At 38.9% G+C, this 19878-nt stretch overlaps 1 protein-coding gene across 1 annotated transcript in view; it reads right to left on the bottom strand.

Moving 5' to 3' along the window:
- The window catches only part of TRIO (trio Rho guanine nucleotide exchange factor), a 257013-nt gene that overhangs the window by 93015 nt on the left and 144120 nt on the right, over window positions 1–19878 (bottom strand). The window contains 6 exon segments of the mRNA XM_033082574.2: window positions 866–988; window positions 4251–4366; window positions 8996–9110; window positions 10594–10743; window positions 11207–11398; window positions 12803–12922. Of these exon segments, the coding sequence (XP_032938465.1) occupies window positions 866–988; window positions 4251–4366; window positions 8996–9110; window positions 10594–10743; window positions 11207–11398; window positions 12803–12922 (816 nt within the window).

A 19878-nucleotide genomic window follows, 5' to 3' on the forward strand; every position in this document is an offset into this window, starting at 1 on the left:
TAGCAAGTGTGTTGACAATACAAAACTGAGGGGACTGGCTGTGCTACCTCAGTGGGACCTTGATAGGATGGAGAGTTGGGCAGAGAAATCTAATGAAGTTCAACAAGCATAAATACAGGGTCCTGCAGCCTGGGGGGAATAACGCCAAGTACCAGCATGGGTTGGGTGCTGATCTACTAGGCTCTGTGGAGAAGAAGCTGGGAGTCTTGGTGGATGAGCATGAGCCTGCAGTGCCCTCATGGCCAGGAGGGCCATGGTATCCTGGGGTACACCAGGAGAGTGTGACCAGCAGGTGGAGGGAGGTGATCCTGACCCTCTACTTGACCCTAACGAGGCCACATCTGGAGTATTGTTTCAATTCTTGTTTTCACAGTTCAGAAAGACAAGGAGCTAATAGAGAGGATCCAGTAGATCGACATAAAGATGGTTTGGGGTCTGAGGCATCTCTCTAATGAGGAGAGGGACTGTGGGAGCTGGGCCTGTTTAGTCCGGAGAAGAGTGAGAGAGGATCTCACCAAAATATAAAATATCTCAAAGGTGGCTGTCAGGAACATGGCGCCAGACTCTTCAGTGATGCCCAGTGACAGGATAAGGACTAACGGCCATGAACTAAAACACAAGAAGTTCCATCTCAACTGAACAAGATCATCTTTGCATTGAGGGAGGCAGAGCACTGACAGGCTGCCCAGGGATGCCATGAAGTCTCCATCTGCAAAGACATTCAAACCCCACCTGGACACATTCCTGTGTAATCTGCTCTTGGGGACCCTGCCGTGGCAGGGTAATTTCACTAACTGATCTCCAGAGGTTCCTTCCAACTCTAAGTATTATGTGATTTTGTGATAATTTAAAAAAATTATTTTACCTTTGCTGTGATCTGAAATTCTTCATGTTCTTTTAACAACTCTTGAGTGTGTTGGATACTGGAACCAGTGGAAGTATGTGTGGATAAATAGAACTCTCCATTGTCATGAATCCATTCCAGGGCCTAAATAAAGCAATAATGAAGGAAAGTAAGAGAAAGGCAGTATTTTTTTACCAGTAGAAACCATCTGTAATCAGTACACACCAAAAAAACACACAGTTTGACCACAGGTGAATTTTATTCTATGTCACTTGTGGCAATCATCCAATACCTCTGCAATATCAAATGGTTCATAACTCTGAAATAATTCATTTAGTCTATGAAGCAATGCTTAGAGAATTAAAAACGATGTATGAATCCAAACACTTCAGGGAAGTCCACTACTGCAGGACTACAGCAGTCCACTATTGAAAGGTTCTAGCTAATTGTGTTCACAGTTTTCATAGTATACTCCCTAGCTGAGGAATAAGGAAAAAAAAATCACTTTTTTAGTGCCACATGGGACAGTTATACTCAGAAATACATATGTTCCAACCTGTAAAAATGTACATAAGATCACAAGCAGGTAGACAAAACTTTCCAAGCATGTAAGATTTAATTATCACTTCATTCTTTTGCTGACATGTATTCCAGCTTCACAAAGTGTGGTCTGTACTCCTAGAAATTAAACTGTAGTGGAGAAGGAACACTGAGATGTGTCCATTAAACCAATTCATGTATGTATAAGTAGAAAAAAACACAAATGAAGAATTGCAAACTAAAATTGTTTCCCTTCCACATCCTGACACTTCATTTGCTCACTATGATGAAAAATGCTGATACATGCAATTATCTATGTTTTACCCACATTACCTGCTGCCTTTTTAAGCACAACTCAGTGGTCATGAGGAATCTCTGCTTCCTGGAAAAAGCAAGAGTCATCTCCAACTGCTGCATAACAGTAAAAATCTAATTGACAATTGCTCGGCAGCTCTCAACAAAGGCTTCCTACAGCAGCAGGCAGAGGGACCCGAGCATAGAAACTTCTCGTTTCTGACAAAGCTAATAGTAGATGTTCAAAGAGTTTTATACAGCTTGCTTAGAACCACCTTATTACTAAATGCATGTGTATCTTCTGTAAATACACAGAACGCTAGAAAAAAATTTAATACCCCAAGAGAAAAAGTAGTAGACTGCAGGTGGGTTCTCACTCTTGCCTTAAAAGGATAAACTGAAATTATGAGCCTTATCCATCCATACTAGCAGGTACAGGAAAAGATTTATCTTGGTGGACTGTAGATATGTACGTCTCACACACATAACCTTACACTGAATCTGAAAAGGCACTGTCTGTATTATAATTCCACCACTGATTTAAGTGCTTCAAAGCTGTGATGAAACAACGTTGATTCCCTAACTTCCACTTCAAATGCTTTTCTTTCTTGGTGCAAAACCTGAAGTGAGTAGAAAGCCTTCAAAATTCAACACCAAATGTGAATGCCAGGATGTCATATTCTTCATCACATACTAGTGCAGGTGCAAGCCTGATAGATAGGGCCTATAGATGGATAGATAGGTCCTATACTTTTAAATGTTGCTGATAGAAACAAGCTGACAACTCTTACACTTCTGTCAAAAAAGCAACATTTCAACCAACCACCTCTATGACACATACTGTCATTCTAATGTCGATCTTTGCAAGTGAAGACTGATGTGGACAGGCACAGCACTGATATAACCAACAACATCTAATACTCACTTTTAACTTTTTAACCTCTGCCTTTTTTAGTGGCATTATTACACCATGCTGGAATGAATGATGAACAAAAAGCTTCCCCTCCCCAAATCACAGAGTGGTTTGGGTTGGAAGAGAACTTAAAGATCATATAGTTCCAATCCCCCTGCCATGAGAATGAAATGTTGTCTTTTCATAACTTGTTGGCAGGTCTCTAGAAGCACAGTATGACAGAAAGTTCAACTTTATCTTAATTCCTACAGTTTAGATCAGCTTTCATTTCACCTGAGGTAACATTACAATAATTGGAGAAATCAGTTCAGGGATCACATAAGCCCTTAACTCCAAAAGAATTTGGGAATCTACCACTGTGCTTGCAAACTACTATGGTATCTTTTCCATCACAAGGGCATCAAGTTCTGAAAGCACTAAGAACAGGTTCTTCCAAATTCCAAAAACACATCTAAATGAAGAGAACATTTTGGCTAATAGCTGTGGAGTCCCATATATGGATTGGTTCGCTTTGCTTTTTGATGACTGAACTGGTGATTGCTGAAAAATGGGATTTACAATGAAAATGCTGACGGATCTTTATCTCCAGTGTTTGACTGTTAGTTAGTAATCTCTACACAAAAACAAGTAGATCATGTGCTTGTCAGAGGTTTATTCAAAAGTGGGGTGGGGAGGTGAGGGTGGGGGGGGCAGGGAAGGGATGGTGGTGTTGTTTTAAAGAAGTATCAGACTTCAAATTCACTCCAAGATACATCTAGCATTAATTTCTTTATGATAGCATGAAAGGCAGACTTGACAATTCTTTCAAGAGAGCAAACCAGACCAATACTATTTAAACTTTTGTCTAAATCAGTTGTCAAAAAGAAATAAAAAATGAGGTTTTTGAGCTCTTTTAAGAGGATCTGACTATACTTTACACTGTGGGCATTGTATCCTTTTCATCAAAGCAGCAACAGACAGCTTCCTTTCTTTGTCTTATAACCAGTGTCAAAACCCCCCCCAAAACAACAAAAACCATCACAGATCAATCTACTTACCACTTCTGCCTTGAACCCCCTACTTATTTTTAAGGCATGTGTTTTCATTAGCGAAGGAGATTTTTTTGTGTGTGTCTGGTAGTTACTTAATAGTTCTTTCCAGACTGATAAACTCAGCAAAATACCAAGAGGTGGATCTATCACACAGGAAACCATGAAAGAACTGAAAAACCAAAGTAATTCAGTTATTACTGTTTAATGAGTTATCCAGCTTGTCAGATTTCTAGAACTGCCAATCAACTTAATTAGATATTTTTCCTCAACATCTGAGAAAAATGCTGCTGCCTGTAATTTCCCCAGACAAATTAGGTGTGTGTGTAAAAGTCAACAAGCATAACGATTTGTCAAACACAAGCTTGCAGAAATTAGATTTGCCAGTACCAGATGAAGCTGGCAGAAGCAAAACATCACCTTTAACTTACAACAGTTACAGACATGTTGCCTCACCGAATTTAGTTGTTCTGTATTAAAGGGAAGGCACAAAAGTCAATTTGCTACTTTTATCCTTCTGATGTTTTAGTCATTTGAAATATTGAAGGCAATGACAAATTTGTTACTGTGAGAAGACACTGTATGTCAACTCTCAATCACACCAAAGAAGATTTTCATATGAAACCCTCACCTGTTTGGCACTTCTTTCAAACACCACATACTGTTGGCATTGATCAAGACGTCTTTTACGCATGGTCCAATAATGCAGCACACGGTTCTCCCTCTGAAAGAGCTCATTCAAGATATCTGAAGAAATTAAAACAGAGCTTATGACAACCAAATTTAAAATATCACACTAAAATCAGTGAAGTACTTTGCATTGTAGAATTTACTATACACTTAATCTTTCTGTTATGTCTTTGCTTTGCTTTTTTCCTAGTATTAGTGAAACACTGTGTTCATTTTTCAGTACTTACAGAAGTGCTGGTTAAAGAAACTAGAGATGCAATTAAAGCTTACTACTGACGTATTTTTTCCTCTCATATATTTGTCACATGGGGACTGCCACTGCTTATAGCAGGATTGAAAATGTAGGCTGATAAAGATGGCATTTGATGGGGTTTCCTCAGAAAGAATTAGCATGCACTAGTAATCACAACATGCTTAACATAATATATTACTTCAAGCAAAAAAAGGGATTTCTTAATATATCAGTCTCCTATAAAGTATTTTAATGATTTAATACAGATGAACAAATTTATAAACTTGGGTCACCACAAGATCAAATGCACCATAAGCAAACATTATATGTACAGAAACCCAAGTAATAAAAATAGGTAATTACTAATTTTGTAATTCCATATTGAAAAAAAAATCAAACCCAATAATATATAAGGGAGTAAGCTTACTTGTTAAATATGAATGTTCACTGAACCCTGACAGAATTTCCAGGTAATCAAATAATTAACTCCACAGTTTGTTATTCCAGAGTATCAGAAAACTCACATCCAAATACCACATGTCTAACCTTTTAAATTCTTCCTGGCAGACCTTGTGCTTACAATATGCACAAGACCTTATCTGAACTCTGTTTCTTTCATGCTTATGGTTTTTCCATCAAACAAGAAATTCTAGCAGTTTCCTGTGAAGCTCACTTTACCCACTGCTGCTTCCAGAGTAGCAGCCCTACTTGACTTTGTAGCTACTGCAAACCCAGAGGGACACTGAGACCCATGGGGACACTCAATGTCTCCACCAGATGATTCTGTTGGAATTGCATAGCGCCAAAAGGGAGGGCCAGCACAAGCAGAAGAGACTACAAAAAGGTTTATTCTTTACACCAACACTTTACTTGCTTTTCTACTTCTACCCAGAGCTGGCTATTTTCAACAATCCATAATTACCAGTTGGACCTTATCAGGTGCTAGGAATCTTAAGGTCTCTGCGTTCTGCTCTCCCACTGTGTAGGTCCACCATGTTTTACATTGCAAAAGCTAACAACTCCAAGAAACAATTTGACAGAGAAGCTCAAATAACAGGAAGCCTGGGGAGAAATGCATCTTTGTCTGCCTTATCAGAGATCTGGGACCAAACACAACCACTTGTCACAACCTCCCTGAGGATTATGAAACCTGTCTGCATCACTGCCAACATCTTCCTGCTTACAAGGACCATATTCCCACTTGCCACAGGGTGCTGAGATCACCCAGAATTTGCTTTTGGTTGGAATGTGGTCACTGTGGCCAAGATTTTATTTTTTGCTGGTCAGGCTCCCCTCAAATATGCCTCAGCTGATCCATCCCTTAGCCAAGCTATGAGCTGATCTGCTGTGAGCCTCCCTTGCTTCTCAGTTTTATTTCTGCCTTATGTCACCTCCACAACACTTGCTCAGAGTATATGCCAGATTTTGGGAGGCAGGGAGGTGGAGTGGGTGGGACACAATTATCATTATACAATGCAACACACCCAACTGGACACACCACACAAAAAGAGACATCTTGATAGTGACGCAAGCAAAGCAGATCTGACAAGAGCAAGCGAGGTGGAATTTAGCAAATTGGAACAGCATTTGTTCTGTCAGGACATGATACAGATGGCAAGGCAGTGAGAGATATTTGGCTGGGCACTGTTAGTATTAGTGCCATTAATTTCTTGGACTGACAGAGGAGAAAAAATATTCTACAAACTACTCTAAGGAAGTTATAGAACATCAATATTTAATACTAAGTTTGGAAAAGCATCTCTGTATCTCAAGCCACCTGAAATACAGTCCCTGTTGCTGTCATTTACTTTGATTCTGACATTTTTTAGGATTGTTCCCTAAACTTTTAGCTTCTTCTCCAGGCTGAGAGAGCTCTCAGCTCTCTCTATGCATCCTGGTCCCTTCTATGAACCTATCTAAAAATATAAGCGCCATTAGACAAGTTCCTGAACTGCTCTCAGTCGCAGCCTGTACAGCAGAGACAGGTAACACAGATGCACACAGACTTAGCAGCCAAAACAAAGATGAAAATACTCTCATTTCTGAGCTTACAGAAATTGTCACCAACTCAATCCACCAGTCACAGCACAGTTTTAGGCCGCAATTCCTTCCTAAATGAGACAGTATCTGGGTACCCTTATCAAAGAAAATATTTATGCAAGTATGCAGGGACATAAGGGCACCTCTCAGAGTTCAATACCACTGTAATTCCTGCTCCTCATGAACATGTTCTTAGTAAAACTTTGCCTAGAATAAGACATCACTTTTCCAGATAACGTAATCTGCATCTGGGAATACGGATCAAGTATGCCATTGAATGAGGCTTTTCAAAAACATTCAGTAATTCTGAAGAAACTCAAGGATTACTCAAGTTTTTAAGGCATTAATTTATAAATTATATATGATTTCAGTCTGCCAGTTTCAAGCATACCTCTGAGTTGTAATGTTCTATTAGAACATCTGTAACCTCTCTTTCACCTTGATTGATAAAAAAGGTGAAAGGAGAACTTGAAGAACAGAATGAACTTTTATATCATTTGGTCAGCTACCACCATACCATTGAGGCCAAACAGGAAGGAGTCCCCACTAGTTCCATCTTAACTCATGTTTAATTCTCAGAAGTATATATTACATGGTTTATGGGAGGAAAGTATTAGAGCAACAGCTTATTTTTTCTACTTGGGGATTTCTGCTGTTTTTTGGTTGCTTTTTAAGCATGTATCACTCATCCAGAATTTTAAATGTACGCAGAACATGCATAACACTATGGTTCTGTAATACGGTTCTGACATCTAATTATTATTCTTAAGGACATTGGTAGACCTCTTTCTATTCTTTCCTCATATGAGTACATTTACTTTTCTCAGAATGATTGTTCCTACACAATTAAAAGTCAATTTTAAAAACTTTTGTCTAATACTCAGTAAGTGTGGTAGCTATAACCTCCTTCTTGATTCTGTTCTGTTTTCTTTGTCTCTTAATGAAAGAAGAGTTAAGTGACAAACGTCAGTTTCAGTTATTGATACTGCTGGCATTTGTGTCGAGATTTTGTTTTGTACGTTCTATAAATGCTGGGGAGAGAGGAAAAACAACCCTTTGTCATAGCTCTAAACACTTAAAGTTTCAACTGCCATAGTCCATTTATTTCCTTAAGAGTGAAAATATGGCCAATATCCTATTTATTTCCAACATGTTCAATACAGGAGGATCTTCAACTTGACTACTGTCAGACTTTGACTTGAGTTACTTGAGTAAATTTCCTGGACAAATTTAACATGAACTGTTTTCCCATTGTAGTTAAAGTAAAGCAGTGAACATATCCTTTTCTAATAAAGGCATCAAATAAATTAGAGCGGAAGTGACCTCTGGAGGCCATCTGTTTCAGTCCCCTCTTCAAAGCAGGATTAACTTCAAAGTTTTTCAGGGGTTTGTTCACCTAAGTTTTAAAAATTCTTCCAGGTACAGATCCTACTGCCTCTCTGGGCTACCTGCTCTAATCCATCTTGGTGTAGCACTTTCTCCCATTCAGAATTTTTCTCGCTGCAGCTTCTTCTCTGGACTTACTGCCATGTTCCTTTTGAGTCTGGCTACATCATATACGTAACTCCCCTTGGGGTAGGTGCAAACAGCATTTAATTAGAAATTAGGCTTCTCAGGTTTTGAGACTGTAGCATGGCCAGAGTGCTCAGTCACAGTTTCAAAATGCATAGAGCAGAATGTGACTGGCAATAAATTATTAAAACGCAGTATTTACTTCTGAATCTCTCTGATCTCTGTTCTGCTACCACACCCATCAGTTGTGCATACCCTATTAATTTTTGCACTTTTGTCCCTCAAAGCCCTGCATGTCTCTCTCTCTCCATTCCCTAGAGTGCTTATTGTACCTTAAAGCTGTACTGCGTATTATTAATGTTAGAAAAAGCCAAGCCTCATGTAGTAGCTCTTCCCAGTCTCATCTCAGCTACTACCTGTTGACACATTCAGTTTAAACATGATGTAAGTTATCCCATACATTATGAAGTTCTTCAACATTAGTTCAAACTATCTGAAGAACTCAAGGGCATCGTACAAGCAATAATCTCGTATCACTCGGGCACTCCCAGGGAAATTATAGAATGTATGACACCAACACACTGAATAAGCTTACACTGATTAGCTCCCATTTGGTTTCAGACCAAACATTATCATGTGAAAATTTACTACCTCATTGTCTCAATAAAAGCAGCATATTTGAGTCTCAAATAGAAAGAAGATTAGGTGTAAGTAGCAGATAAAAGAATTCCAAGCAACTTCATTTGAGTATAGGAGACTTTGAAGACTCTCAGCTCCTTCAAATTTGTTTCCTGTTAAGCCTGACTCTTTCCACTTGGGCAGGCTTCTCTACCCCATCACCACACATACCAAGCACAGGATGGTCACATTCTTGTGAGAATAAAGAACAAGAATCTCCTTACTTTTCACTTGTTGTTCAGGCGCTTTGATGTGTGTCACCATCCCTGGCATATTGACACTGTTTCTGTGCAGGTATTTCAGGAAGACATCAGCATTCCTCCGAGCCAGTGTGCAGGCCTAGAGAGTCAGAGGTACAACTTTATTTGAAGATGCACAAATACACTTGCAGAAGTGATTTAAGATCTTCCTAACCACCTTCTTGTACATTTGTCACCCTCTTCAGTTTTGGAAAGCATCGCATGTTAAATCTTTTCTACAAGTAAGCCAAGCCAACACAACTATTAAAATAGATATTCTGCCAAATAGCAGTTACACCTTATCTGGCAGAGAAAAAAAAATAAAGCAGATAAATGACCCCAAATAAAATGCTATTCCTCTTTTCTGAAGAACCTGAAAAGCAATTACCTGCTCTAGGGCTTTCAGCATGACTCAGAGCTCACAGAGAAGTTTGTGTAGTGTATGTGCCATGTGTCACCTGAAGTTGCTTACTGTGTAAACAGTGCACATGCTTATGTACCCACCTGCATATTCCAAAACATCCATTAGTATTTTAAACAAAAAGTGAACGCTCTGCTGAAGTGAAAGCAAAAGTGCTAAAATAGTAATACCTGCTCTTAAAATATTAAGGCAAGGCCTTGAGAGCTTTCAGTCCTTGCCACTATATTGCAAGCACTCAGCTCAGCTGTTGTGCTCATCTTAACATACATCAAATACTACATATGGGCTGTCTGCCTCATTTTCAACATACAAATTGTAGAAGGCTACTTTAAAAGGTTAGATAAAGGTAGAATGGTTTGATATAGTAATAAAGACACTAAGTAATTTCTCATACCATTTTAAAACAAAGATTAGTAATACATGCTAGCTGCAGAAGGATCTATTAGGCTGTACACTGAGTTCTGTTAATATGTTTTTGAGTGTTGTAATCTGCGTAATGAGAATAAAAAGGTTTTTAACAAAAGTTTTATTCTCCTAGTAGACATTCATGGTGATGCTGGAAAATGTCTTTGATAACGGAGTTAGTTACACTGCTCTGCAAGCACATGCTACACATTTAATTCACATTGATCAATAACCTCCTTCACTAGGACATTAGTTGGGAACAAAAATCTTTCATTTATCTGAAGACTATTACACAAAACCCAACTACTCCCAGATGCCTGTCTAGCAATTTCCTCCTTCCATATTCCTCTGTAGTCCCAGTACATCTGAGAGCTGCTCTGATGCACAAGCAGCAATGGCACTGTGTGACTTTCACTTCTCTTCCAAAGCAGCATCCTTTAAGAATTCTTTAGAGTGACAGTTGCTCAAAGCAGTGACTTTCCAATTCCTCTTCAGTCACACTGGGAGATCTGACATCTACTGAAGTTCAACAGGAAATGTATTTATAAAACTGGCTACAATTTTATGCACTTGGCAGTATTCTCTCAATCACTGTCAGAAGCAGTTAACACACCACTTCCCACATCTTTGCAGTTGGGGACATACCTGTAGTTCGGAACAGGCACTGTTGCTTTCCACACCCATGTCAGCACTGTAAGGGCTGTTTGCCTGCATGCTTTGCAAGACACAGGAGACCACAAAAAATCCCCAACCTTACCTTTAGAAAGGCTTCCTTCTGCTCCAGGTGTTTGCTTATCATAGGAGTAACGTGATCAGTTTCAGAGTTGGGACCCAATTTGTCTGCTCCCCCACACCAATCTTCTTCTCTCTTATATTCTTGCTCCAGGCTTTCCAGCACACTGCACACCTTTCAGGAAAAAAGAGACCCATTTAGTAAGGAAAAAAAATCAAAATTCAGGCCTCAAAAAAAAAAGAAAACCAACCTACCCCTTACATATATCCCCTAGATTCTGACATGTTTTGATTGGAACTTAAGGCAACAAACTTTGGCTGTAGGTTTGCAAGCACTGGTCTGCTTATGTAGAATTGTTCAGAGGCTGTCCCTAAAATTGTTCATTTTTCTCTGCTTCTGTGACTATATAGTTCTGAATGGGCTTAAGCTTTGACTGCAGAGGAAGTAATCTTGCCAACCTCCCTCCAAACTTTTCTGTGGACAAGCAGATTAAGCTGATTTTTATCTGACTCCCACATAAAAACCAGAGCGAGGCACCAAACCAAACCTCATCAACCATTTTTTCAAGTAATGCTTATTTTATGCTGCATTGAGGAATTAACCAAGGCAGACCACAGATGATACAGCATTTCTGTACCTGCTCAGAAGTTTTATAGAAGGCAACAGAGGCATTCACAAGCTTGAGACGGTCCTCCATCTTCAGCATCAGCTGTTGCCAGTGGGAAGCGACCTTCTCTGCACACTCCCGGATCATATCCATATCGTAGTGATTAGCCTGCAGCATTGCCTCTGCCTTCTGCTGAACCTGCAGGGCACTTTGATGTGTTTTCTGACAAGAGGTGAAAAGTCAGGAGTTCAGTGGAGCACCTCAGTTCATTTATTGGGACACCTCAGAGGCTCACATTTCCACTGTGTCAACGACACTTCTATACATGCACAAACATCCATCAACTAAAAATGGCTGTCTGATACTAGTTACTGCGTGACTTCTCTATGCAAATACAAAGGAAATAAATCCTGCAGAGATTTATCATCAAATCAACACTAAACAGCAGTTCTTAACATAGTGTCTAGCATTAAGCCACATGTGATCGATCTATCCAGGCTGCATTACATATTGTTGTAATTATGAATTTCAGTTTGATTTTCTTTCCCTTCACAGTGAGAAAAACGATGACAAAAATGTATCTTATTTTGGCAATATTTACAACTTTAACTTCAGTCTTTGGCACATCAGTAGTAAGCAAAGAAAGGTGCAGGTGTGCAGATCAATAAAAAAGACAACTGTCTATTGACTGCAAGTAAATTTTTTAAATTGGATTTTTCTTTGCAGAGAAATACTTGCCTAAAGCCAAGTAATAAAAAAATATTAAGGGGTTAAATATTATTAAGTATTATTATATCTGAGTAAAGAATGGCCTAGGAAACATAGATTTTTTAAGCTTCCTCATAATTTATTCTTAAACTGACAAATACTTAAAGGTCTCATGATTTTTATACTTGAGAATTACCAAAGCTCTCAAAATGAGGATGCATACAGTGTAAACTGTAATTAAAAAAAAAAAAAATCAAGAGAGGGGAAGCATAAAACTCTACCAAACAGGAAACAAACATTAAAGAGTTACTGCAAGGTAGAGTACTTCTGGTAATAGTCTACCCAAACAATCATAATATTGCTAATATTATCACTAAGTTACTCATTGGTGCAGGTAAATTAATAATATTGCACTTTAATCAGTTTTAAGAACCCTGCCTATTATTTTTTTTGCAGCAATATGACCAACCTGGTAAGTTTAATTTGAAGTCATGGCAGGGGGATTGACACACCGCCGTATACAAGTTTCAGTGAAATCTACTCTCAAATAAAACCGGAAACATTAGAGGATGACCTCATAATACACAAAACTGCCACTTCCTGGTTCATTTAGTCTTCATTTTTTTACATTTATCATTACAGGTTATGATCTAGGAAAGGAATAACTATTTTCAGCAAAATTGCTGTGAACAGCTATCACTTTACAAAGATGCAAAAATGTACTGAGAAGATGTTCACCTGGAACTGCAGCTTCAAAATAAATAAGAACAAAAGCCACCTTCTCAGTAAGTGTTTTCGTCTCTTAGCCATGAGTTCAACAGTTTTTCCTAAACCGAAAATACTGTAGCATGAATCCAAGAACTGTAGAATTGGAGAGCTGTAAATACAAGGCTATGGTCAGCAAAAAGTTGCTTTTACCTCTATTGCATGTTGAAACTGCTCATGCTCCCTCTGTAACTGCTCTGCCTCCTGCAAAGAGCTAGCAGTGATAAGCCCAGCATTCAACATTGACTCTCCATTTCGGATCCAGCCCAAAACCTGTAACAAAACAGAAGACCATGAAACACACAATTCCACTGCCAACCAGCAAAAAAGCACTATTGTAGGGGCAAAAACATTGAGGGTCACATCAGCACTGGAATCAGTAACTAACTAATTTGTTAATTACATACTACATTGAATTCTCTATTGTGTAAGCACAGTGAATGACATTCACTACAATTTCACTGAGCTAACAACTCACAGCTTGCAGTCAACTAGTACATACTTGTGGCTTCAGTTCATACTCTGAAAAAGGTTGTGCTTCTGTTTCTGTCATCTGAAAAGCTGGAACAAGTTACAAGCAACAGTTGCCTAGAAGCCAGTGTCAGGAGTGCAAATTGAGGATATATAGCTCAGTAAAAAGTATGCACATAATTTTGAACAGCAATGTCGAGGGAAATGTGATCATTGAGTGTGCTTCTAACGCCTTAAAGGTTTTCATTTTTCAGAATGTGCCTTCTTTGACATGTCCAGTGAAACTGGAAGAATCCATGGCTGGGCAGAAGCCTGTAAATTTCCTTATCCATAGCAGGAACGTGCAACTTTTTAGATCCCTCCCACAAAAAGACGAAGAAAAAAAGGATGTTTTCCCCATCTTTGCATCAGCTTTGTTTCTCCCTCTCCTCTCTCCCTCATGAACATTATCTGATTCCCTCCTTTAGACTCCTATCTTGTTGACCACAGTCTCTTCAATCTCTCCCATGTGAAGTCAGTCACCTTATTTTTCTAGAACACTGTTCTTTTATCAGCTCTCTCCAGTTGATAACCATAACTCGGTCATAATTTTTCAAATACTGAGTAAAATGGGACATAATTCAGGTTATTTACTGTCATCTGTACAACTCTTCTATGGAACTGCTGCCCAACCAGTAATTACTCCTGTACTTATTCAGCTGATTACTCTTTCCAGTACATCATGCTCTATTAAAACTCATAACCTTCTTAAAGCACAATTCTTCCAAATATCAAGATAATTCAGAACTGTAATCCAGTGTCTTCTGATGAACTCAAACCCTTTTCCCAGCTTCTTCTGCTTTTGACTTCAAATTTAATAGCATAATTTCTAACATGTAGATTTTCTGACTGTGAACATGATACTGCTTTTCCACCCCTCTCAGAAGAGCTGTTACCTTGTCATTAAAAAAAGGCAGTTTATCAATGGAAAGCTATAATTAATTAACCTGTGTTAACCTTTTCTCCTTTTGTCACTGTTCAATTTTAATGATTGCTTCAATAATTTTAATTTACTTGCTTCAATATTTTTCCTGGAAACTGTGTTAAACTAGCTGACCTATAATCCTCCCTTAGCTAGTCCTTTTCCACTTTTGAGAAGCAGATGTTGAGTTTCAGGCCACCATAATCTCATCCAGTCTCCTGATGTTTGGAAACAATAAGCACTAATGTAGATGACATTATTTCAGGCAGTTTTCTAGGAATTCCAGAGTGAATTTCTCTAGACCCAGTTGATTGGAAATTCACCAGTTTTTCTAACTTTTTCCTACTAATTGCTTTCAGACCTTTAACCACTGCTAATAAATATATTAACTACCAAATCTGTTAGCTCTTAACACTAAATATTCTCATCTAGCGATTCACACATGACACTACCAATTAAAGCATTAATGCACTAAGTATCCAGAATGATATGACTATACTTGCAGATTGGAAACATGGGCAAAACCCAACAAAATGACTTATTAAAACACAATTCCTCAAAAACTGAAATGCATATGTGAGTCTACATCCAAAGTACACTCTAATATGTCTGACAGCTTGAAGCAACTGAGGTTTAGTCATCCTGACACAACATCCATTCCCTCGAATCTGCACCACAACCTCACCCTCCGACTTATACTTATACAGACATTGTTGTGCTATTAATGCAATTTTTGCCATTTCTACCTGCACAATTAATAGCTAACAAGTTTTTCCCCACCCTGATAGCATGCATTTGAATTCTCCTATATAAATTCTGGAAGTCTGTAGAAAAGATACTCTACAGTGTAGAAGGGAGGGCATGATAGCACCTGCCAGGTATGTACAGTAATTTCACGATTATAAGCCGCACCATTTTGACTAAAATTTTGGTCCCAACCCAAAGTGCGGCTTATAATCAGGTGCGGCTTATATATGGACAAAGAACAAAAAGTTGCTGTTTTAGTTTGGAGGACAAGTGTCTGCTAAGAAAGGCAGGAACTTCTCTTTGAAATGGAGAATGTAAACCCCCTCTCTCCAAATTATTATAATTTGGAAATCAAGGGGCTTTCACGTAAAAATATGGAAATTAGAAATAACAGTTCTTTTCTAGGGAAATTAAAATAGAAATACAGTACTACAAAGAAACAAACTACAAACCCTGACAAAGTCAGAGTACAACCTGACACCCTGTCAGGCAGGGTGTTGGGAGCAGTCCCATTCAATGATGGCTGCATCCTCCTGCAGTGACAGATGTGATTCAGTTGGAGCAGTGCTCCTGTAGAAGGTGCAGTTTCCCTCCGGAGGTCCAGTGGTGATGTGGAGAAATCCGGTTTTCCACTGGAGTCCAGTGGAGAAAGGGGCTCCCTTAGTGCCCCAAAACCTCTGTTTTTACTTTGGTAAGAAATGTTGGGCTCTTCCCACTGGCTGGAGCAACTTTCAATGGAATGCAGTAATTTTATCAGTCACACAGTGGGACTCAATGGGCCATTAGCAGACAATGACTCGCTGGAGGAAGGATGGGGTGTGAAAAGATAAAGAACAACGCCCTGCCTGGTTTCAATGGATGGCCCATTAGCAGAATATCTGCCATTGAGATAAGGATCACTGTCCCCACCCTCAACAGATGGTGATAGAATAGATACCTTTTATCACACTCTGTATTGTAACATGCGGTTTATAATCAGGTGCGGCTTATATATGGACAAAAAACCAAAAAGTTGCTGAAACTCAGAAGTGCGGCTTATACTCAGTGCGGCTTATAATCGTGAAATTACTGTAACTGGGTGCACATTCTGGTCCTCTGGGGAGAAAACGCTGGGCCAGGTGAGCCTTGCAAGTAAGGGGAAGATGGCTCCAGCTTTGGAAAAACCGCCCCAACTATAAAGGTGAAACCTGCAGATCACAGCCTGGGGGCACACAAAAGGGACCATGAAAGAAACTGGGAGTTCCTAAGTAGCTAAAGCACCTGGGGATTTTTAACACTCAAGGGAGAAAAGCCTGGATAAGCCTCAAGAGCAAGAAAAAGGGCAACTTCTGAGGGAAGCAGATGGGTCCAACAGACTGCAGATAGAAACTATACACGGACAAATAAATTGTCTGCAAGAACACAGAGGCAGATGGGTTGTTTTTTTTTTTGCCTTATGAAAGTTATTCTATGTTCCTTCTCTACCTCAAAAAGTAATTCTTCCAGGTATAGTAACATAACACACATTTTTAGGTTCTTATACATCTAGCCCTCAGAGGATTTTAATGAAGGAGAATGCTTAAGCAACAGCAATTGAAAGCTCCTCTTGACTTGGCATCCCATTATTTACAGCAGTGACAGCTAGAACAGAACATGCCATTTCAAACACAAAGACTTGCCCACCTGCTTGGTGCAGGTCAGGGTGCAAGTGCATAAGCTGGTGAAATTCACAGGAGGAAATCTGCCAGCAGTACTCTCCCCTTCCCTCTGCTCTGACTCAAGGGAAAACATAAGCATTAGGAAATAGTGAGCCTGTTCTCCTTCCAGGGGTGCTGCCTTCAGGGTTTGTTGGCATGTTCATGTTCCCACCACCTCCCTATGTGAGTGGATCACAAACCCCCATCTTTCCACTCAAAGCCTTCACCAGGCTACAAAAGCATCAGCAGAGCATCAGCAAAGGTGTGGAAAAGAGACAGAATTAGGGTCACTTGGAACACTTGAAAGGGTTAGATAGGGAGATCTGCTTGATTTAGGATTAATTTCTTGGACAGATTTTTAACTGTAACTAAACATGATCACAAGACAACCTGCTTCAGTCTGCTATCTTAGCTATGTTTTCATACCCATATGGCACTACATGGAGTGCCAGGATAACCTTCCTGAGTAGTATTTTGGGATAGTCAGAGCTCAAGCACCAAGCTAAAAAATTTGCTAGTGAAAACACAAAGCAGCTCAAGGTACTCTTGAGGGCTGAAGTATCTGTACAACATTGTACATATATGAATACATACTTATATATCCAAAAACATACACCATGATCAGAACAGCAGGAAATATTGCACTGAAAAGGCTTCATGAACATGCTGAAACCAAGTGAATTTGGTATGAAGCTTGGTAGGGATTTTGACCTTAAGCACAGTAAAGCATTCATTCTACAAAGTGAGTATGTGGGAGTGATTGTAGCATTTAGTAATACAACAGCTGTATGTTAGGTGATTAATAAAGAAGGTTTGTCTGGCAAACATGCAGCTGGAGTTCTGGATGAGACAGACATTCTCATAAATATTACTATACCTCCACCTACTCATATGTCCCTGCCCTGTAAAAAAGTGGTCACATTTTCCTTTCCGTGTTTTTTTCCGCACATACAGCTGTCCCTTTTATTTCACGCAGCATTTTCTTCCCCCTATCATCCATGGTTTTTCTACACTGCAATTTTCTATCTGGTTTTGCCCTTTCTGCACCTATTACATATTAAGTTGACAAGCAAATTCTTTGCAGGTTTTCTTTAAACCTCTGTTTGTCTTCCGGCTCTTCTGCTTCCTCCTAGTCCTGAGGCTTGATATACAAAATTTCAATGCCACAAAGCAGAACTGTTACAATAGTTAAGGAAGAAGAAATACTGAATGTTTTTGTCTACTCTCTGTGCTTATTTGATAAAAATTCACTAAGGACCAAGTTTCACTATCTTGTATGGAAGAGAATCTTTGCAAGTTTTTCTCTAAATTCCTGCAGTGTTCCAGTCTAACCTCTACATGACCACAAGCTACATATTTTAATGTATTTTATACAAATGTGTGTGTATGTGTGTGTGTGTGTGAGAAAATACAACAGCAGTAATATTTCTTTGGCAGGAAGAATTTAAATGGAAATACTGTTAGAATTCTTGCTATGGAGACAGTATCCCGTCTACATAATAAATATGCTCGCACCCAGTTCACCAGCAATAAATCTAACAGTAAATTACAGTAATTGAACAGGAAAACCATTGTTCACTGCTTCAGGCAACAAAACACAAGCAAAATAGACTGAAGAGGAGGTTTACCTCTACATTTTACTCTCAAAGCACCTTCTGTGACCTGCTGATCTATAAAGTTTTTCCCACTGCAGAAGAGACTGAAGAAGACCATGCTTCCTTAATCATGCTCAATAAAAATCAAAATAAATCAGATGTGGTTTTCTAAAAAGGCAACTGAAATCACAAAACTAAGAGTTACTAGCCTCAAAGCATTCCAAAGGGCTCAAAAGAAATCCTATGACACAACATTAACATTCATATTGAGTTCCATTCAATTTTCAGGCCTCGGGCTGGACAAGTATTGCAGGTGAATCTGTACAGTAAAATCTGGAAAAGTAATACACGAACCTTCTGTGAGCTACATGTTCATGTGTGATTGTCTAAAAGTTCACACATCTTATGGCATTTAATTCAATATAATATCCCACTTGATAGAGGTGTGTCCTAGAAATACAAAACAGAATATGCTTTTTTCTTCCAAATCCCCGTCTATCAAGAAAAGACAGTTGGCTATGTTGCCAGTACCTATACTTATTATAAGAAAATCTTTTCCAGTACTTTCTTAAGAATTTAAATTTTAGCTTCAGTTTCAGTCAGGGCTAGCAGTGGTTTGAAAAAGTTAGAAATTTCTAATAGAATGATCTACAAATCACATATGAAGTGCAATAGAGGTATTCACCTAAAATCCATTGAAGTTCATCATCTGCCTGCCAAAGTACAGAACATTTGTTTCAAACGCAGGTTTTAAACAGGTGTGTCTTTTTTGTAACATTTAACTTGCATACAAAGCTAGTGGACCAAAGCTAGTGGACCACTCACTCTATTGTAGGAACATGCAACATAAATAACCACTTAGTGTCTCTTTGAAATATTACCAAAGTGCTATGTTCTGTTCTTTTACTGAACACTATTTCAGTATCATGGAAATTAACAAATTTTTTTTCTTACTAACTCATCCCACCCAAACCCACTGAACCACTATAAGGGGATAAGAGTGCTTCAGCTGGCATTATTTCTTTTATTTTTTTCCTTTCTTTTCAGACGTCCACTCTTTTCCTTCACCCTCAAGACAAAATGCAACGGAATACAGAAACTACCCTGATCTGCAACAACTTTATCTCAATCATTACTCAAGTGAAAAGAGGAATCTGCAATTTGCACTTACCAAGATAAGTGCTAAGGCAGACACAGCACAGTTCAGTAGAGTATGCAAAGCCTTGAAATGGAACATCAGGTATTTGATTGATGCCTATACTGCACTGACAACTATTGGAAGACAACTATCTGTTTTTGCATTCCTTTAATTCAAGACCACACAGAAACTTTGCATCTGCTACTATAGAGCAGCCAACCACTGCCTGAAAATACTTTGGGAACCTTCTATTCACCTCTTCTAGTCCTAGCTAGACCCCTTTCATGTTACTTTGCAATTCAGGAGTTGTCATTCAATCTCATTATGGGCCACAGTAATACAAGAGACTATAGCAAACTTCTGTGATGCTGCCAAGCATGTGCAAGATAAAAAACTCTTACCTTTTTTAGTTTCTTGTTTCTTTTTCAAATTTTCACCTACTTCAGTGGCTTTCCCCACATCTCAAATTCACCAAAGGTTTAGGTGTTCGTCAGATAAAGACCTCAAACCTTGCAACTTTAGTGCCAGGAGAAGCAAAATGGTTTTACTCTCCAGGAAACTAAACTATGTTGATATTATGTTATCACTATTTCTAGATGTTTCAAACAACAGACCCAGAAGTATTAGGTCAGTGTGCAGGA

This window comes from Catharus ustulatus, chromosome 1 (assembly GCF_009819885.2).
Source record: "Catharus ustulatus isolate bCatUst1 chromosome 1, bCatUst1.pri.v2, whole genome shotgun sequence".
Lineage (NCBI taxonomy): Eukaryota > Metazoa > Chordata > Aves > Passeriformes > Turdidae > Catharus > Catharus ustulatus.